Source organism: Hemicordylus capensis, chromosome 2, assembly GCF_027244095.1.
Source record: "Hemicordylus capensis ecotype Gifberg chromosome 2, rHemCap1.1.pri, whole genome shotgun sequence".
Classification (NCBI taxonomy): domain Eukaryota; kingdom Metazoa; phylum Chordata; class Lepidosauria; order Squamata; family Cordylidae; genus Hemicordylus; species Hemicordylus capensis.
The window spans coordinates 424,661,709-424,683,562 of record NC_069658.1 but is presented as its reverse complement, the minus strand read 5'-3'; the positions used below and the strand labels follow the sequence as shown (position 1 = coordinate 424,683,562).

The 21,854-nt window shown below is 46.4% G+C and overlaps 1 protein-coding gene across 2 annotated transcripts in view; it reads right to left on the bottom strand.

Moving 5' to 3' along the window:
- The window catches only part of NR4A1 (nuclear receptor subfamily 4 group A member 1), a 41,690-nt gene extending 20,440 nt beyond the window's left edge, over positions 1-21,250 (bottom strand). The window contains exon 1 of one of the 2 annotated variants that reach the window (XM_053296831.1): positions 21,010-21,250. In XM_053296831.1, the coding sequence (XP_053152806.1) occupies positions 21,010-21,234 (225 nt within the window). In that variant the 5' untranslated portion in view covers positions 21,235-21,250. The remainder of the gene's footprint in view (positions 1-21,009) is intronic. The other variant, XM_053296832.1, reaches the window with a different exon arrangement.
- Positions 21,251-21,854: the final 604 nt, after the last annotated feature.

The following is a 21,854-nucleotide window of genomic DNA, read 5'->3' as shown; positions in this document are numbered from 1 at the left end:
TGACCTCTTCCTCTTTAGCAATGCTGATATGTTACCCTGGAATTTGCTTTCTTGTAAATGTACTTGACTATTAAAGTTTCACACACTTTTAAACACTTTTTATAGAGGGTATATGCCCTCCAGTAGAGTCTGTAAAACTTGTCTGCTAACTGAACATCTGAAAATGTTTTTTTTACACACTAAGTTTGGAGAGAGGTTTTTAAACTCACATTTTAGACACAGGTCTTGACAACTGCACAACAGTGAAGCTCTTAAGACCCCCAGTGTGGTTAATAAAAATGCACAGGAGTACAATTTGATCTGATCTTGAATTGATTCAGGTCAAGTTGGGAGTAATTCACAGATCTGACTCCAAATTGAATTGCCCTCAAAATAGGGAGCCCAATTTGGGGTCAAAGAGAATCACCCCAATTGGACTAGTCTACCCAGGTAGATCAGTCCTCCGAGGCAGGCAGATGCAATAAATCCAGAGCAGAGGGCTTGTCTACCTGTAGGCTCCAATTAGTAGGGGGTCTATCCCCAGAGTCTCCAATTGGTAGAGGAGATACCAGCTCTCCCCTGGGGCAGGGGAGCAGTATTTCGAGGCCTGTTATATAGATGTTTCCCTACCCGATATAGATGTTTCCCACATCTATATCGGGTAGCAGAGATATAGGAAGATGCTGAAAGGCATCCTCTCATACTGCGCAGGAGGCGGCAATGGGAAACCCCTCCTGTATTCTACCAAAGACAACCACAGGGCTCCATGGTCGTCAGGAGTCAACACTTCCCAGTAAAGTGGGTCTCAGAACAGTGCTCGAATCACCTGAATTGATTTGGGTGATTCATCAATGCAGCCAGCCAAGCTAGCTGTTTGATTAATCAGTTGGAGGGCTTTGAATCTAATCAGCTTTGAATCTAATTGCAGAATTTGATTCCTGCATACCCTTATGCACAACCACTGGGGAAATTGATCTATGTAGAGAGGCAGAACCCAGTCAAACTACCTTAAACCTTTGCCCATTATCACTCACTCTAGCTAGCTGAAGAGCTTTCAGAAAGAGCCTGGTAGAATCCCAGGTTTGCTTAGTCAGAACAAGGGAAACCAGAGGTATGGAAGACTACAGAGTCCAGGAAACTAGGCCAGTCTTCAGCACATGTCTCTCTGCACCTGTTACTGGCCAGGCAGGGTGGCTTTCCCTGCATGTCCCAGCCACAGGTAATTTTAGAAGTATTTCACTGGCTCCAGGAGAGTCTTCTCAGAAGCACCCACCATTGTGGATACCGTGTTTCCCTTCTCAAAGGCTGCTGTGAGCATGAGCGATGTGGGCGTTCATCTGTGAGTGACAGGGCAGGACTTCCTACCTGCTTGCATCATTGCATATGGTCATAGTGGTGCTTTCAAACAGCTGAACAGAGCGACAGCCTCCATGTGGAGGAGGCTTTGAAAGCTAGAACAGGAAGCTTCTTGCATTTCTTTGAGACTGCTGTTCCTCCTTGCTGCTATTCTCACATTCATTCTATGTGTGGCAAGTCCTTTCCCCCCCTTTTAAGAAGCCTCAACCTCACTTAGGAACAGAGAGCCCAAAGGAGTTTGAAATAGGGAAGATATTTTTTAGAAGGCAGGCAGGCAGTGAGCCGAGGAGAGGAATGGAAGTTCAATTTGAGAGAGAGAGAGAAAGGCTGAAGAGATTTCCCTCTTCATACAAAATCACTGTATGCGACTTGCTCAATTAGGTTTGCAGTTTCTTGATGCAGAAACAATTTGCTCTGCCTAGGCTGTACGTCATTAAATAATGTTAGTCGAGGCCTAGGGAAGAATCACAGTTCTGTAGCTCCCTTCCGCAGAACAGTCCTAATGGCACGCTGCTGTAGTATGGAGTGTAGGCAGCAGGGAACCCAGAGCCAGATAATCCAGATGGCCCCTTTGGGACTGTGCAGAGGCAGGCTGCTCCCCTGTGTAGCCATCTCTGAATTACTACGGAGGGGAAAGTCCTTTCAAGAGCTTTCCCCATAGAGCTAGGGTGATTACAATCTGTACATGCCATTTTAAGGATTTGGTGCTTTGACTGGAATGTAAACTGCCCTGGAATTTTATACTGGATGGTATATAAGTGTGGCAAATAAAGGGCAATGGTACCCCTTATAGTGTTCCATGCACATATCTCCTGCTATGCTCTGCCCAGCCATTGCTGGGGCAGTATTATTATTATTATTATTATTATTTCTTTAAAATATTTCTACCTCGCCCCTCCAGTGCACTACTGCTCGGGGCGGCTCACAACAATAAGATAGACACAGATACAATAAAAGTAATAAAATTAATGAATTTTTAAAAAGTCAGATTAAAAACCACAATTATTAGGTTCAAATTAAAACTGAAGACCTATTATGAGTATAGGGCTCTGCTTCTCATAAAGGAGTGCCTCCCCCACCCCCCGCCGCAAAGCGCACAGTACTGTGCAGAGACAGTCACACAGGGGATGGCTGCCTCCACATGTTTCCAAAGGGGGGGTGCAGGTGGTTTCTGACACATCAGCACACAGGCTTAGTAGGCAGAGCCTGCTCCAGGTCTGAGGGGGCCTTGGACAAAGTGCCCTCTTTGGGCCTCCTGTGTCATGGCTCTGGCAGGCTTACCACGTGGCAAGTGGCAAGGGTGGCTGCTGTAGCCAACAGCACTCCTCAACATGGGCACGGCTGGAAGTTCTGCTTTAGTTTCCCCCACAGTGTCCCAGGGTTCTGGCGTAGCATCTCTCCAGAGCAATTCTATATCAGGGCATCAGATCCTGTGGGGAAATTAAGATGGCACTCCCAGATGTAGCAGCACTGAAAGCAACATTGCTGGCCATAATCACAGATGCTGTCACTACCACTCAGCAAGCCTGCCAATGCCTACCCATATGGGGTGGGCATCATCTGGTTGGCTTAGGAACACAGGAAGCTGCCTTTTACCAAGTCAGGCCATTGGTCTGTCTAGCCCAGAACTGTCTACACACCGTCTGGCAGTGGCTCTCCAAGGCTTCAGGCAGGAGTCTTCCGCAGTCCTACCTGGAGATGCCAGGGCTTGAGCCAGTGTTCTCACTAATTTTTTCTCATCTCTGTGCAGAAAAAGTTTTGTTCTGGGCAGCATTATCAAGGCACTGTGTGCACACACACACACACATGCATTCAGAGTGGGGCCTTCCTGATTCAACATGAGCAGGATCTAAAATTAACTAAGCAGACCTCAGAAAATGTGTGAGCGAGCGCACATGCACAAGCCTTAGATGGAACAGTGGATTAAACTGGGGGCTTCTAGATACAAAGCAGATGCTCTTTCTCCAAGCTATGGCTGATCCCCCTAAGGGAAATATTTACAGCAGGTATTGATCACATGTAGTCACCCATCCAAATGGGAACCAAGCGTAGCAAAGGGGACAATTCATACTTGCTACCACAAGACCAGCTCTTCTCCCATGAGTTTAAGTTAGCTACATGGCATGGCTGGAGGTGCCACTTTAATCTCCCTACAATGCCCTGGCCCTTAGCTTGCCGGGGGTGGGGGGAGGGAGTTAGATGGTCCAGTAGCAGCAGTACAGGCATCAGCAATGAGGGGTGACCCCACCCCCCCAAGCAGCCCAGCATTTGCATGAGGGTGCTGTGTGCCAATGCTGACTCAGAGTGTAGTGGAAGGGGCATATCATCAGCAATGTCAGTTTTCTTATAGATTTAAATCAATTTTTGTTTTTAACTTTAATGTGGTCTGCAACCAATATTAACAGCATCCTTGAATTAAGGCATCATAAAAAAAGGTCTCAATACCATTATCCATAAATATAATAAAGCAGCATAAGAAAAATGGGGAGCAATTCTTAATTCATCCAATGATGAATTCTACAAGTTATAGCACAAAACTGCACAACTTTGTATGTTATTTCATTTTTACGATCAGATAGCAACCAAGTGATATAGAACTCATCCGAATGTCCAGGAAATTTCTCTTTTGGAGGCATTATTAGTTCTCTCCATGAATATTGAAATGGACAGGACAGAAACATGCTCAATAGATTCAACTATATCAGCACCACAGGGGCACTTTCGTTCATAAGTTTGGAGATTATTCTGCACAAGATGCATCAGAACCAGCTCAAAGTGTCTGAACTGGTTACCCAACCACTTTAAGAGTTAATGATTGAACTGAAGTGTCAAGATACTGATGAACTTGAGCTGGAACAAAACTCAATTTTTTCACTGGCTGGAATTCCTGCAAAGAAGTTGATCTAGGAAAGTCTCTGCAGCATTATTATTATTATTTTTAATTATTCAATCTCTATACCGCCCTTCCAAAAATGGCTCAGGGCAGTTTACACAGAGAAATAACAAATAAATAAGATGGCTCCCTGTCCCCAAAGGGCTCACATTCTAAAAAGAAACGTAAGACAGACACCAGCAACAGCCACTGGAGATACTGTGCTGGGGGTGGAGAGGGCCAGTTACTCTCTCCCTGCTAAATAAAGAGAATCACCACGTTAAAAGGTGCCTCTTTGCCAAGTTAGCAGGGGTTAGCATGTCAATAAGTGGTCTATTCTGCAGAGGTGCTGTAAGCAATCCCCTTAGTACAGGAAGTTTTAAAGTAAGCATAGCATGTACACTTTGTATAACATTTTACATTCCTCTTGTTCTGCTTTAAACTGGAATATCCGCTCCCTGCTAACTAGGCAAAGAAGCACCTTTCAAAGTGGTGTTTTCTTACATTCAGCAGAGGGAGAACTGGCCCCATCCAACCCCAGCACAACATTCCTCCAGTGGCTCTTGCTGGTGTCTCCTTTGTGCTTCTTAGACTGTGAGCCCTTTGGGGACAGGGAACCACCTTACTATTATTTTTCTGTGTAAGCCACTTTGAGAATTTTCTTATCAAAAAGTGATATACAAATAATAGTAGTAGCAGGAATAACTGCTGTCCTCGGTTGCCTATGCAGACTAGAAGCTCCATAAATATACACTGAAGGGTAGGGGTCAGATCCTTTTAGCATTCCTTAGCCATGGCCTTCAAACGATTCTCTTGTGAACACACACACACACACACACACCCTCGGCTATAGGCAGAGTACAAGGCTACTCACCCACCTACCCACCCACATCAACATCTATAAACAAACACTGTCTTAAGACCTCTCCCATCCCCACTGGCTGCTCATCTTCAAAATCTGTATCATCCTTCTCAAGGCGAGAAGCACTGGCCATTTCCAAGCATCAGGAAGCACAGGTCGTTTCCAAATGTTACGAAATCTTCCAGCCTGAAGTTCAGGTAAGGTGACCTTGGGAACATTCCAGCATCAGAAGCAAGCTTCTAATCACTACTTTTACCCTCTGGCTACGTTTGCATGACTGATTGTGATGAGAGAAACAGAGCCATAAAGGAAGCAAGCAAATAGGGAGTGAAGACTTTTCAGGGTATGCTGCCTGGGGGCAGGGCTATTGAGTTTCATTCAGTGCCACTGAGGCCTGCCCACCAAAGCTACTCAAGACCAAGTTCTGAAGTCACCAGTCTGTAGTATTTCCAAGAATTCTACATTGCACTTTGACCAGCAGAACGGCAAGGAACTTAATCCATATGGGAACTTGCATCTGGCCAGAAGCAAACTATACACAGCAGCCAAGGATTTGACCAGTTCTGAATGGGAGTATACTCTGCTCTCTGGGGATACTCCGCTCACTTACTTCATGGCTCCCTGAACCCACCCACCCCTTTTGGCTTTCTTTAGGTCCTGTGTGAGATTTCTCTCCACTTCTCATACATTGCAGTTATACTATCTTCAGCTATTGGGAAGTTTGTGAACTGTCCACGTCACCACAGTAGTTCAGCCAATAACTTGGAATAGAACCCTCATAGGCAACAGGTACAGCTTTTAAGATTATTATATAATTAATGTCCTCCACAAGGGTTATCTTCCAAGTCACGGACTGAGCTATGCGACATCTGTTAGTATAGCTGCACTTAAGACAGATCTTCAAAATAGCCCGAGGCTCCCCTGTACATTTTGTTGACCTGTGATAACCCAAGTAACCAGATTTCATGCCAATATCCTGCAAGGGCATTGCCTTTCACTATTCTATGCTTTCACAAGGCCAGTTTCTATCACTTTTTAAGCAGCCTCATGCTAATTATTCTAGATCATGCTGATCATTAGGAGAGGAGAGCTGGTCTTGTGGTAGCAAGCATAACTTGTCCCCTTAGCTAAGCAGGGTCTGCCCTGGTTGCACTTGAAAGGGAGACTAGAAGTGTGAGCACTGGAGGATATTCCCCTTACAGGGGATGGAGCCACTCTGAGAAGAGCAGTAGGTTCCAAGTTCCCTCCCTGGCAGCATCTCCAAGACAGGGCTGAGAGAGATTCCTGTCTGCAACCTTGGAGAAGCCGCTGCCAGTCTGTGAAGACAATACTGAGCTTGATAGACCAATGGTCTGACTCAGTATATGGCAGCTTCCTATGTTCCTATGTTCAGTCCAATTCAGGAAGTTACTCAAGCATTTTGAAGGGCAGAAAGATACTATGGACCCATAGAGCTCCTGCATTGTAATGACAGGAGCAGGGGTGGGCCAACTTGCAGTTTTCATTTTAATTTTAGCCCATGGTCCTCCGATGTGCTTTGTTTACAAAAATGTGCACATGCATTTCTTAGCAGTACAGGCACAACTAATCTTTGTTTACAGATCCTGAATATGCACCCTTGCTCAGAAATATAAGTAGTGCTTTTGCTGGATCAAGTCCCAGACCGAGTCCAGGATACACTGCAAGAATCCCAGCAACCAACAGGCACTAGGTGGTCCCCAGAAGCTCTGCTTGTCGACATGCAACACAGCCTCCAAGTTCTACCTTATCTTCTATTCATCTCCGAATAGTGCAAGTAGTGCAGGTTCATATCTTTGCTCACCTAGGAAACTCACTGGCTAGACTTAGACACACCCTCTTTCAGCCTAGCCCGCTCCACAGGGATGTTAGGAAGCTAAAATGGCACTGGATGCACCGCTTCCTCCCTCCCTCCCAAGCAAATGCCCCAACAGCGCAACATACTCCATACAGCTGTGATGGCTATATGGGACCTCCATGGTCAGAGGCAGCATGCCACTGAATGCGAGTTGCTAGGGAACAACAGCGAGAGGCCTATTGCCTGCATGTGCCACTTGGGATCTTCCCAGGGACACTTGGTGGCAGGATGCAGAAGACCAGAGAGCTCTGTTGGATCAGATAGTTGCTTATCTTAACTCGGGGGTTTCCAATCTTAGATCCCCAGACGTAATACAATTCCCATCATCTCCAGTCACAATGGCCAAAGGCCAATGGGAGCTGGAGCCCAACATAATTTAGGTCTCCTAGAAACCTAAGCTCTGACTAAAAACAAGACAATATTCAATACAATATGTTCCTCTCTCTCTCGAAAGTCAGCTACCACTTTCTGACTCACACAAAAACACTGGACAGCAAGGACTGCAGGAGGGGAGGGAGAGGGAGTGGACACTGTTGTCAATAGCTGCCCTCCCCTCCTCCCATTCATGCAGCCAAACTAGCCAAACAAGCCCTGTGAACTCAGCAGAACTCAAGACCTACTGAGACATTATGTGGTACAGTGTACAGATGTCTGTACACGTTTGTATGTGAATGACTATACCTGCATTGATGTTAAAAGTGACTCTGGATACAAATCCATCAAATGCATGGTATAGACAGGAAGTATACTGTTTTATGTGCACTGGTCATAGGAACAACCATGCCTGTGCACAATGTACATTCATTATACAAGTGTGAACATAATTGTCAAAAGGGTTTTAGAGTTTTTAGCGCTTTAAAAAAAACAAACCACCAACATTACAGCTGAGGTGGCCACTCCCTCCCCCACCTACCCCCACGGCTATCACAGCATTACCCAAGAGTTCCCTTGCTCTGAGGGAAGGAGAGAAGAGACAAAAGCTAAAGAGCACAACATGTCAAGGTCTAGCTGCTAAAAGTCTTCATTATGCTTGTTGTATGGTTTTTTAAATTGATGCTTACTCTCTGTTCTTTTGTGCAAACCACTCTGCCCGAAAAGCAGTACATAAATGGGAACAACAAACTAAACGCATACAGGAACAGTCAGAAGCCACAGAGCGAGGGGGAGAGAGAAGGGGTGGGACAGAGTCAGTCAGTTTTCATAAAGGTTTTTCAGGGAGACAAGCCTGACGTTTTGCAGAACTCTTAGTATGAAGTGGAACACAAACAGGCGACTCCAAAGCTCCTCTATATGCTGCCCCGATAGCATAGTAGGAGCCTTCCTGGAGCTGGTTTTCAAATGCAGTCTGCTTGTAAATGGAGACTGTGTAGTTGGTCCCACAAGTTCACTAGTTGGAGGGGGATCTTTTTTCTAGACTTGTTTTTGACACTTATATCATGCTTTTCAGGCAAACTTCCCAAAGCAGTTTACATAAAGCTTAACAATACATGAAGCGACATATTTAGATCTTTACATGGTGAACCTTTTAGGCTCACTTCCCCTAATGATCACTGGTCTAGGGTGACGGTCGGGGGAGGGAGGGGCCACCTTGGCTGGAACAGGAGAACTGGATGGGGGCAGCTCCCCAGCCTGTCTCTCTTCCCCACAGAAGAAGATGATCCCTGGCATGGACCCTCTGTGGTGGCAGCTGGGAGAACAACTTAGACATTTGGCAGCCACCACTGTAGAGGAAATCCATCTCCCGGGGTGGTGTCCTAAATGGCTGGCACATACCTCAGACATAAGCACCCAGTTGATAGAGGCTTGAACTCTGAGCTACAAGGCTGCTGTGGGGCTGCTTTCGAGTAAACATGCAGATAAGAACAGACGGCATGGCACGCTGGGTGCATGTGCAAATCTAGCCCCCAGGAAGTCTGCTCTCAGTTTCCACTCCTTAAAAGATAATTGTTTTAGCAATCAGACCCAGAAGGCCTCATGCACTTCACAAGAGTTTAGTTAGAAGAAGAAGAAAAAGAATCCACCCCCTGCTGGTAGTTTTTCCTCTGTCTAGCCTCCTTTTTACAATTCTCCCACTTGGTGATACATCAGAGATTGCAGCCTCCAACTGGAATTTTGTAGGCCAAGCATAAAAGACACCGATACTCAGCAGCTGGAAAGATTGATGTATTTTCCTATTGTTAAAAATATTTTTAGCCTCGGCAGCCTCTGGGTTTGCTTAAAGGCCTCACGTTTGCAAAAACCGACTGCGTAACTAGATGCGTTTTTACTGCATGTTTGAGCTGAAGCCCTGGCGGAATTCCCGGAGCAGCTGGTGTCGAGAGGAATGTCCTCGTCAACTGGATCTTTCCAGCACTTTCAATTGCTGGCTTTTTAGGGTAAACCCCAATTTTAAGGAATATGAAACGGAGGGTGCCCTGTTTAGGAAAACATCAGGTTGGTAAGCAGATCACTGGTTGTACCACTGGACAACACAGGACTGTTTGAGCTAGCCGAGATCTTAAAGTCAAGTTGTGCTGTTGATTCCTGGAGACCACAGAGCTCTGTGGTTTTCTTTGGTAGAATACAGGAGAGGTTCACCATTGCCTCCTCCCACGCAGGAGATGCTGCCTTTCAGCATCCTCTTCCTAAAGGAGGAGGCTCTGCCACAGCTTTTTCTGTTCAGAGTTTCCTCAGGTACTTTGGATCAGAGTCAAAGAATCCTAGGGCTGCTTGGTAATCTAGAGAACATTCAGCCAATCCCTTGTTCTAAGGAAGGGTTCAAGTCTCAGCTCTATCTAACTGTAAAAATACAAGAATAGCGGATAAAGTACTGGGCTCTAACCACAGAGAGTTTAACCTACAAACATTCATTGAGAGACCTTGGATCAGTCACGATTTCTCAGCCTGACTTGCTTATTGTGAAGATGAAGAAGGAGCAGCATATCACGTATGCCAACTTGAACTTGGAAGATGGGCGAGATACATGTGCAATATGTTTAATTCTACCAAACAATTTCTCATCTAGCTAGTGAAATGCTACTGATGACAATTCCAGAACAAAATGTGCAGCACAAAAAAAAAGAAGAAGAAGAAGACCAGGGCAAATAAGCTGGCAGACTTCAGACATCCAGCTGCTATGAAAAAAGTGCTATATGTAGCAGCCCAATCTTCAAATGGAAAGTTCCACTGAGCTGCATAAGGGTACTTCAGATTAAGCGGTTTGAGGCTTGCAGCCTTATTGATGTCTAAGAATGAGCCAACATCTTCCTTGAGCACATGGAAATATGGCTTGCTGCTTTTGGGGGCAGGGGAAACCCACTCACATCTCCAGGCTCTGAGCACCATTGATAAGCAATCTCTGCAAAAGGGGAAGAAAGCTGCATACACAGATGGAACACCCAGGACACTGGGTTCCGTTCTTGGCCATTGTGCCACGACAAATGGTAACCATGTGGTCCAAGGCTCAGTACACAGCACCAGCACAGTCATGCAAACTTGAGAAGAGAAAAAACTGGGGAAAGATGCTTTATCAGGATTGCTGCCTTCTGAATTCAGTCCAGAAGTCAAGTTATCTAGACTGGAAGAACCAAATACATTTAGCAGAGAAACGCAGAGAGACACAACATTTTCTCAATAATTTAAAAGGATGCTGAAAGAGGAAGAATTATCCACTATATTCAAGGAGCAGAGCTGCTATTGCCGGGAGGCAAGCTTAAATATTTTTAGCTATAAATAACGACTGATTACAGTAGATTAGAATGCCATTGTTTTACATGCGTTAACTTGGGTGTTCATAATTAGCACAAGTCTTTTGTTACAGTTCTACTGGAGTAATGTTTTAAATACTTGACCAGTCAGCTGAGTTGACTAAACAAGTGATCAGCCCTGCACCGAGTCAAAATGGAACCCACTTTAAAACCAGCAACCTTATGTACTGCTAGTCACACTGAAACCATCCAGTAGGAGACAACTAAGCAATGCAAACTGTTCCAGCACGTTCTGCTTTGAAAGGAAAGATTATTTGCAAGCCAGGCACTCAGGGTGCGTTCCCAAGACATCCCTTGGGTTTCAGAATGTTCCCAGCTTCTATATCCAACTTGAGAGCTTGGAACTAACTGGGTGGCCAGGACTACCTGCTGAGTTACTAGAAGTGCAGCCATCTTTTCTAGGATGTGCTCCAATGTTCTTCCACCAGTCGCTGTCTCTCACCCCCTTTACTGAGATTTATGGACAGGGCCAGGGACAAAGCACCATCATTGAGAGAGACCTGGACAACAGACCTGGAAAGAACAGAGCCCTCCCAGCAGAAGCTCTGGGGGTTTGGGAAGGACTTGTCAGAGGAGGTACAGCACTGTGCCTTCTAGGAGGAATTTAGAAAACCATATAAAGCTCATCTTTTTAGGCAGGCTTTGGGTTAATTAAGATGGCAGATTCAAATTTTGTGGCTTGGATCATTTAGTACCATTTAGCTGGTTACTTCAGACCCCAGCTTAAATTTAGCTGCTGAGTGAGAGTGGTTCTGCATGGGAAATAAGAGGTACAGGGCCAGGTTGGTTTCCCCACCCCCTGCACTTCCCCTCTCTGCCACTGACTGGTTACCAGACTCCTCCCAATTCTCTTTATAGACAAAGGAAGAGCCAGTCAGGAGGTTGAGGCACAAGAGCTGCTGTTTCCCAGAATCCTCTGCTCTGCCACTCTAGGACATGGTCTCACTCTTTGAGAAGCAGTCAGCCGGGTCACAAGTGGTGCCCAACTCTCTTGCATGCTACTTTTGGTGCAGCTGATGCTGTTCTGCCAAGTAAACCAAGTACCTCCTGTAGGCTACCACCTTTGCAAGGGTCTCAGGGGCACTTTCCAGCTTCACGTGTCCCAGCTCTGAGACTCCCTCCACTTATTTTCCTCTTACATAGCTCCACTGCCCCTCGAGGAGTGAGCAAGCAGTGGCAAATACCGGAAGAAATGGGGCAGACAGCACCCCTTAAGGTCTATATTCAATCTCCAGGCTGCAAGCGGACAAGTCCTGGTTTAAGTGATTTTAAATTTTAGATGGTTTTGCCAATTATGTTGCAAGCCATTTTAGAGCTTTAGAAAAGGCAGGATGGAAACACTAACAAGAGAAATCCTGAGGCACATGGGGAACAACTGGTGCAGTCTGCAACTTATGCCAGGCAGCGAGTTTCATTAAGGGTTGGGTTGTGGGAGATTTCTTGCTGTTTGACAAGGGAGGCTGGTGCATTACTCCCAGATAATCCCTATGCTGCTTTTTTTTTTTTTTTTGCCAGAGTTGGTGGTGGGACATGCTAAGAGTGCAGTTTTAAGCTCATCTCCACTGTGATCTCAGTAGAGGAACTACTCTCTCATATGCAAAGTACTTCATGGACAAGCTATAGAATTCACTGCCACAACTAGGGATGTGTATGGAACCGTTTCCGTGCACTCCCGGGAGGTGTTGGGGTAGCTTTAAGGTGCGGGGAGGGTGTTCTTATCTCTCCCGCCGCGTTTCTCCCACCAGGGCTGCTTCCAAAACCGCTGTCACAGGGCAGCTGTATACCCTCTTGCCACCCTGGCCAGAGTAATACTGGAAGTGCCCAGCGTGCATCACATGGCAAGAGGGTATATGGCCGCCCCGCGACAGCGGTTTTGGAAACAGTGCCGACAGGGGAACACGGCAGGGAAGGGAAGGACACCCTCCCCCATACCTTTGAACCGGCTCGAACGCCAGTCTTTCGAACCGGTTCTGCGGTCTGTGAACAGACTGCCGAACCGGTTCGTACACATCCCTAATAGTGACCACTAGCTTAGGCTGCTTTTTAAAAGGGAACTAGACATGTTCATGGAGGAGAGATCCATCACTTGCAGAACCTCCATGTTCAGAGGTACTATACCACTGAATATTATTATTATTATTTTACATTTTATATTCCGTTCTTCCTCCAAGGAGCCCAGAGCGGTGTACTACATGCTTAGGTTTCTCCTCACAACAACCCTGTGAAGTAAGTTAGGCTGAGAGAGAAGTGACTGGCCCAGAGTCACCAAGCAAGTATCATGGCTGAATGGGGATTTGAACTCTGGTCTCCCCGGTCCTAGTCCAGCACTCTAACCACTACACCATGCTGGCTCTCAGTTTCTCAGAGGCAACTGGGGTGGGGGAACAGCTACTGCTTTTATGCCCTGCTTTTGGGGTTTTGTGTGTGCATGTGTGTTTTCGGTATTTGGTTTCCACTCTGGGAATCCGGATGCTGGACACAAAGCTCATCTTATGAAAGCGGAAGCATTAGGATCTGCTGGCTGTGACCCCAGCATACAGTGGTGGCCAAAGACAGAGGTGGAGGCTGGGAGTAGGTGTTTAAAAGAAAAGACTGCCTAGGAGGATTCATGTTAATTATACTGCTATCACTTAAATAAGCTGGAGAAAACTCAGTGGGAGTGTCAGTTGACAATCATGACAAGCTTTGGCTAAGAATTTAGAGATTTCCATATGAATCCAGAGGCTTGGGGTTGGAATGCAACCTCTAGCTCATCTCTTTACTTTTCACCATTCAATTTCCCTCCTGCCTCCTTACCTGCCCCCAAAGGATTTAGGAATCTGTGAGTCCTTTAAAAAAAAAAAATGGACTCCACAACCCAACCCATTAAGAGCCTCTCCCACCCCAGGCGATAGGAGACCCCTGATATTCTGCTTTACTAATAGCTACTATACTCATTAGCCCTCCCCTTTCATTTCATCTTGCTTTACAGACGTCCTGCCTAGAAACAACCCAATATCCTGTTGAGTGTGGAGAACAGCTGAGAAGCAGGCAATCACACTCCCTCCCACTCAACAGCCCAGGTGAAAACCAGATTAGCACAAAGTACAAAGTCCTTCTATCTGACTGCTGTGTGTTCTGGACAGGAATGTGTCAAGGGGCTCCAAGTTCCTGGCTGGGAATGTGGTCTCTAGATGGTACAGAAACTTCCAAGGAACTAAATTATTCACAAGACTGCTGGTGCCTCACTATCGAAGGTTACATAGTCTAGGACTTACTAAACAAATTAAAGGAATTGGGTGCCCCCCCCCCCCCCAACAGGGCAGGCTTCCCATCTCGGAGAGAGCCAAGGGCTCTAGAACAATCTTTTCCAACCAGTGTGCCATGGCTGACATGTTGAGTCAGTTCCAAAGGTGGGGAGTTTAAATTCCCCACTTTCAAACTTGATTTGCCCTATAATGCACCAGGAAGGACATGTCCTCAGTACATGAGAGAGCAAGTTTAAGCTCCCCTCTTCTGGAGCTGGCTTGCTCCCCCTTATGCTCCAAGAGTGATGTGTCCGTCCTGGTGCATCATAGGGCTAATCCTCTCTAGGAGAGATGAGAGGGACAGCTACGAATAAGAATAAAAACCATAAAAGAATGAAGAAGAGGAGCAAAGCTAAAATAAGAACTGCACAGCAGCTTTGCCAGCACAAAGAATGGTATATCTGTTGGTGGGGACAGTTACATTTCTTAATGCAAGTGTGCGTTGGGATAAAAGGGTTGGAAAACTCTGATTTAGAACACTAAATGGAGAATTGGGATTCATAACTTTGTTTCCACCTATAGGACCAACACAAGGCCCTGTGTAGTGTAGCAGATATATTATGGGATCTGGACTGTGGAGGGTCAGGTTCTGCTGGCCATTCGGGAATGAAGATCACTTCATGATCTTCGGTTAATCACAACCTTCTAGCCTAACCTACCTCACAAGGCAGGCATATATAGATTAAACACCATGTATGCTACCTCCAGTTCCTTGGAAGAAGTGTGGGACATGAACTGTATTCTATTTTATCTGATGCTTTTTTGTGTGTTGCTAGATCGTTTTATGGTTTTACCGCTCATATTCATTGTCTTATTATTGCTCTTATTTTATTTATTTATTTGATTTCTTTTCAAAATTTGATTTCTTTTCAAAAACCTTTCCAAAAATAGCTCAGGGCGGTTTACACAGAGAAATAATAAATAATTCTATTGTCTTATCAAGATTAGCTGCTCTGAATGCTAACATACAATGGGGATAGATAGACTTTTAAAATAAATGGATAATAAGTTTTATGTCTGGTAAACTGAACAAGAACCTTGGATTTCAAATTTTATGGCACTAATCTTGTGTTTGAGAATGACAGTTATATTTGTTCCCTGCTTTTACCTGGGGCTCCCAGCAGCAATCTACCCAGGTTATAATTAAGTCTTAGCTTTGGCTGCTCTGCAGTATCAAGTGCACCCTGCCCGTTCATTGGGTCCATTTGTTATATGAATGCCAGGTGACATTTTGAATCTCCTCTAGCCCACCTCTTTCACTGACTTGGAACAAGATGTGGGTCAAGTCCAAGTTCTTTTGAGATACCAGTTTGTATTAACAGAGTTTCTGGCAGAGCTGGAACTGAAGCGCCAATATAGAAAATCCTGTTCTTGCAGAAAAGTCTTATTATTGGGGGAGAATAATCCTTTCTAATTTCACAGAGAGAAAAAAACCTGAAATGCATTGATGAAAAAGCCCTTCATCTAGATTCCAGGCAAATTACTCAAAAGTGTAACACTGAATAAGTTTTCTTCCTCTGTGCAATGAGCACCTGTGGCACATGTACCCAAGAAACCTGCCACAATTGTTTTGATTGGCAGAGAACCAACATAACAGCAAAGTGTATCTTTATTGGCACAGGCACACAGGTGAAGGACAGGGTGTACGAACAATCCAGCCTGAGTACAGAGCTTAGGAAGATCTTCCAACAAAAGCAACACAGTTTGAGGAAGAGTCCAGTTCTACAAGAAAGCCATTTTGTTTTTAGAAGAACCAAACTGTCCTTTAATGTAAGTTAACCATCCTTTCTCACACGACAAGTGTGGTTAAAAATGCTGGCCCTCCCATTTATCAGTACTGGTTTGTGGAATATTCTTACAATCCAATGTCTATACACATACTTTGTTTTAGATTAGTTTGTGGTCACCATCACAGACTGGAACCAGCATGTCCATACTTTGGTCACCCTTTCCAATGTGGAGAATAAGTCCCTTAAAAGCATTTTATCAATCACAGGTACATAGGAAGCTGCCTTAAACCAAGCCAGACTCTTGGGCCATCTAGCTCAGTCTTGTCTACACTGACTGGCAGCAGTCTTTCCCAGCCCTACCTGGAGATGCCAGGGAGTGAACTTGGGACTTTCTGTACACCACTGAGCTATAGCCCCATCCCAATATTAATCTAATAACAGAGTCTACTGCAAGTATCCCCCCCCTGCCCCCTTTCTTTTAGTCTTGTCTACTGCAACTATTCTTAGTTAGTTGCTTTAGGACTTTTCTATTTGCAAGACTCAAAGAGAATTACACAGTAGCAAATTTAATTTTAATAACACCAATAGTAATGTTTAATGCCCTATTCCAGACTATAACCTGGTTCTACATCCGACTAGGAAACAATCATCCATCTTCCCCAGAGTAGTGACAAACTCAGCATTCTGGGTTACAGTTATCCACTTCTTCAGTATCCCCACCAACCATCAAAATAATCTTGCTTCATTCTTGTCTGCAACAACTGCCAGCAACAGAAACCCCTATGTTTGCAACATGATCAGCTTTGAACCCATTTGCTGCTCTCTCTCTCTCTCTCTCTTTTAAAGTCTGCAGGTGCAGTGAACACCTTGTGCAGAAACCATCTGGCTGCAATGGAGGGCAGCAGCCACAGCTGGTTTCAATCATCAGGGGCTGGGTCAGGATTTGCTAGTGAGGTTTGGCAAGCGGCATGCTTAAACGCACGCATGTTTGTGTTTAAGAGGAAGCCAAGCCCACAGGGGCGTCAGAGAAAGCGTAAGGGGTGTCCCACCCACCCCTGGACGTCAGCAGCTGGATGGCACAGGCTAGCGTCAGCAGGTCTTGGGAGTACACGCCAACTCCCATATATAGGCCATGTGGGGAATCCCTTCTAAACCAGGAATTTTCCCCTCCCCAGCCCTGTTAACCTACTCAACCACACTTTCTGGCCAAAGCTGGGAAGAGAGTTCGGGAGTCCCAGTAGAGCTGGTGCCAAAAAGGCTAACGCAATTCTAAGCAAACACCGGCCAAGTCCTGTCCCTTTTTAGCAAGCGTTATGAAAGAGAGAGCATTGATTTGCCAGAGCTGGAAGCAAAGCTTCATAAAGTTAACCAGTTCTGTCTGTCTGCCTCCACTCCCCACCACACACACACACACACACACACAGAGTAAGAGCTGCCACTGATCACACACCAGTAATTTTAAAGTCTAGATTATTATTTTTTTAACAAGCAGAAGCAATCGACACAGATGCCTACAGTGGCCTGTAACCACTCTATCTGAAACAGTCCCCGTAGGAGCCCAACCCATCACGAGGTCAACATCTCTACTTGCAGCTCAGCAGGAATGCAAGGACCCTCTTTGTTGAGCAGGACAGAGAGGCATCCTGCCATCGCCCAACACTCAGAAGCGGCTTTAATTTACATGGACACAGAATACCAAATGAACACAGCATCCTTTCATTCAAATTCACCACGATCTGGAAAAAGGTCAGGTATTAAGACACTCATGATGGGCGGCGGGAGGGGGAGGAGCAGGGGAAGAAAATTCTTCTTGCTCGAGTCGAGGCTGTATTCCCATGACCTGCCCAATGGAGGCAATGCCAACCCTATACAGCTGGCACTAACCCAGGCTCAGACTGGCCCACAGGGCATATTCCCAGTGTGCCCCACCTGCGGAGCACCCCTGAGCCCCGCCACACTCAGCAACAGTGAAAACTCCCATCCTTGAGTACCTATTCTGCTCAAAACCTGCATCCCCGCCACATACATTCCACCGCCCTCTTAGTGCCCTGAGTCCAACCCTGCGCTAACCAGACAAACCAGGGTATTTTGCACATGGCACCAGAAGCGGGGGAGATCTGATGTCTGGTAAGGAGCTTTCCCATGGAAGGGATAAGGGTTCTAGAGGAGCAGCAGGCCCCCACTAGCCTTGTTTTGAGTTAAATATCCTATCGAACAAAAGGTCACCCTCTCCAAGCCTTAGCCACCCTTTTGGTCTCAAGAAGTAGTATAAAAGGGGAAGCTGCTGCTTAACGTTCCAAGTAGGTGCTGAAGACCACAGCCAAGGTTGGACGTGCTTTGCACTCAAAATCTAGTTTCTCCAGCAAGATCACCCAAACTCTGCAACCTGAATAGGAAGGTGTGCAAGCTGTATTTGCACCAATTCTGCCAGCCACAGGGAGGGGGATAAGGAATTATGGTGGATATTGAACACTTGCTCACCTGCCTCAGAAGTCCTCCTCAACACCCACTTGGGCTTCCAATTGGAAACTGTCCAATTTTTATTATTATTCTTGATTTATATTGAGCCATTGCTGTGCATGGTGCTTTACAAAGCAGCCAGGAATGTTTTCAATCAATTCTAGACAGATATTTCAGTCTGCAGTTCACAGCCATGGGCTGGAAACTTACTTTATTACAACAGGCATGTCCAGCTCTGTTACAAATGTATGTAATACACACATTGTCCCACATCTCAAGCACACCGATTTGATGGTTGGATAACCCCCAAAGTGGGTTATCCTGCTAGAAATAGTCACAGCTTACTTTGTGTACGTACTAGCCCTTTGAAACATTGTCAAATCACTGCTATATGGTCAATGAATGCAATGAACGTAGATGTGCCTTTTACCAACTATGGCTGGTACACCAGCTGCGACTCTACTTGGAGAACTCAGACCGGACCTCAGTCACTCATGCACTGGTAACATCCAGATTGGACTACTGCAATGCGTTCCGAGGCTGCCCTTGAAGATAGTTCAGAAGCTTCGGCCAATTCAGAATGCTGCTGCGAGGATGCTCATGGGGGCTAGTGGCTTCTCAAGTATTACACCCATCCTGTGGCAGCTTCATTGGCTGCCAGGTCGCTTCCAAGCTAGATTCAAAGAGCTAGTTTGGATCTTCAAAGCCCTACACAGCTTGGGACAAGAGTACCTGTCAGACTGCATTCACCCATACAAATCTGCCAGGGCCCTTTGCTCATCATCTTGAGCCCTGCTCATGACCCTGCCATCGACTGAGATTCTGTTGGTGAGGACATGAGACAGGACCTTTTTGGTTGTGGCCAGTGTTACCTCTAAGAGGGATTCCAAGATGTTGACTACAACTCCCAGAACCCTCAGCCGCAATGGCTTTTGCTTGGAGATTATGGGGTTTTGAGTCAACAACATCTGGGAATCCCTCTTAGAAGGGACACTGGTTGTGGCCCCTCAACTCTGGAATGCCCTCCCAGAAGATCTCTGCCCTGCTCCCTCTCTTAAGGTTTTTTAAAATAAGAACTTAAAACCTACTTGTTTAGGAAGGCTTTTTAATGTGTTAGGTACAGCCTGGTGGGTTTTTAATTGGGTTTGTTTTAATTGTTTTAATTCTACATTGTGTTTTATTATGTTAAATTTGATATTACTTTTACTGTTTTACTGTTATGTACTGGAGGGGTGGGATAAATATTTTTTTAAAATAGTAATAATAATGCCACCAGTGCTCCGTGTAGGTCACAGTGAACATCTAAGGTGCTTCTTGTCTGACAGCCAAGTGCCGTTTGCCCCTACAATAGGACTTTCAAAAGCTGTGATCCTAAGCACACATACTAAGGAGTAAGTCCTACTGAACACATTGAGATTTGCTTCTGAGCAGACATGCATGGGACCAGGTTGAAAGTGGGTGGATGTTTTAGCCAACCTCTTTGCATTCAGCTCTCTCTTAGAAACAGGGGCATAGCTACAACTGAACCATAGTGGGGGCTGGACAGGGGCCCATATTCATTTTATCCCAAGGCCCACTCCAACCTTGTGACACCCCTGCTCAGAAGTACTTCCATGTGTCACAAAATGAGCTCTGTTCCGGCCCAGCACAAAGAGGTCCTTCAGAATGATCCTGTGATGTGTGAATGAGGTGTGCAAGAACTTGTTCCAGGTGCTTAATGGTATTCCAAACACTCTCTCTTAATGCACCACTTCTTGGCTGCATTCACAGGTCCATCTCGCAGGCACATTACTAGCCAATGCCAAACCTTGGGGGGGGGCAATACAAACCTTGGGGGGGGGGGAGATCTGCTTTGCATACAGGTAGACCAAGGTTCAATCCTTGGCATCTCCAGGTAGGGTTGGAAAAGACTCCTGCCTGAAACCTTGGAGAAGCTGCTTTCAGTCAGTGCAGACAATACAGAACTAAAATGGGCCAGTGATCTGACTCAGTATAGGGCAGCTTCCTAAGTTCCAAGGTGGGAAGGAGTACCTACTGATTGTACTTGCAAACCTCCTTTGCAATTAATCTCAGTAACAGGAGTGGGAGGAAAGGCATTTCCAGTCTTTTGGCCACAACCGCCTTTGTACTTTGTTGCAGGTCCTAGAGTAGCCTTGGTTTTGCAAACCCCAGGGAGAAAAGAAATGGATATGGAGACAGCCAGATGTCTTTGGGACAGAATCTTTTACCACAGATTTCCAGGTATATCACTGAAGTCTGAATATTTTGGAGGGAGCAGTGAAGCGAGAGAAATCAAAACATCTAACACAAGCACGATGCCAGAATCCCCACTAGAATCTCGTGAGAGATAAGAGGGTGTGTAAGAGGGCATTCTTACCCAAGGGCATTCTTGGGTAAGAATGCCCTTGGATAAGAGGGCATTCTTACCCAAAAGCAAAACCCATTCGAGCTCATCACGAACGAGTTACGACAGTTTATCATAAGTCTTTTATAAGCACAATCACACAGGGCTGCACAGCTCAGGAGAGAGGTGGAAGGGATTAACAGCAGTCTACGACCTCACAATTCTAAACCACATTTCCTTCCCCTCTCGAGCTGGGGAGGAATCCAAGAAGCTAACACTTGCGCTATACGAAAGAAAGAAAGAAAGAAAGAAAGACGAAGTGCCCCACTATCACGGGACTGCCGCTCAGGAGAAGACACCCTCTCCCGCTCCGCCAGCTCCAGAAGGAGACGAAGTCCAGAGAGAGAGAGAGATCAGGGCGGCTGCTTCCCCAGACGGGGCAGCCCGCGTGGGCACGGCCGACCACCCGCGCCTCCTCCCCAGCCTCTCTCACTCACCTGCTGCTCATTCACCACCGCCCAGTTCCACTCCTGCCGCCTTCCCTCCCAGCGTCCTCTCCGCGGCGGGCTGCCCGGCGGTGGGGCCCGGGGTGTCGCCTCCTCCTGGGGCATCCTGAGCCCCGGCCTCCCCCCGCCACCTGGCCCTCCTCGCGGCTGCCGGGGCTCGGCGACGGCGGCGGCCGCCTTCCACCCCCACACGCCCGCGCCTTCTGCTCTCGCCATCCGCCCGCCGCTTTATTTTCTGCAAGCCCCGCCCCTCCGCCTCGGCCAGGAAGGAGCCTCCGTGACGTCAACGCCGGGCTCCATTGACGTCGTCGGAATCCCAGCCATCAAGGGGACTAAAAATAGACGCCTCCGAACCCAAAATACACGCCCAAGCGCGCGGCGGTGGCTCCCCCTTATTGTGTTGCCGTCGCCCTTTCCCGCTTCGTCGTAGAAAGCTCGCCGCCGGGGCCATTTCTAGGTCAGGGCGGCAGGCAGCATTGACCCAAGTCAAGCGGGGCGGGGAGGAGAAGGAGGAAAAAGGGAAAAGACGGTTTTGACACATGACGTTAAGGCTGCAATCCTAAACCGCTGGGAAGGAAGACCGATTGTAACTCCAGCGGGATTTGTTTTTGAGTAAATCTGCTTGTTGGGACTAGGCTGCCTAAGCCGTTTGTGCTGCATGTGAATGGTGCTAATATAATAGGACCGAGCGGGCAGCAAACAGAATGTATGTTCCAGACAAATGCCAATGTTGCATTCGTATTATTATCCAACTGATATAGGCACAATCTCACTTCCGCCTCATGTGCTGTGAATCAGCCTGCCTGTAAACTGGTTTGTAATGTGTAAATGTAACA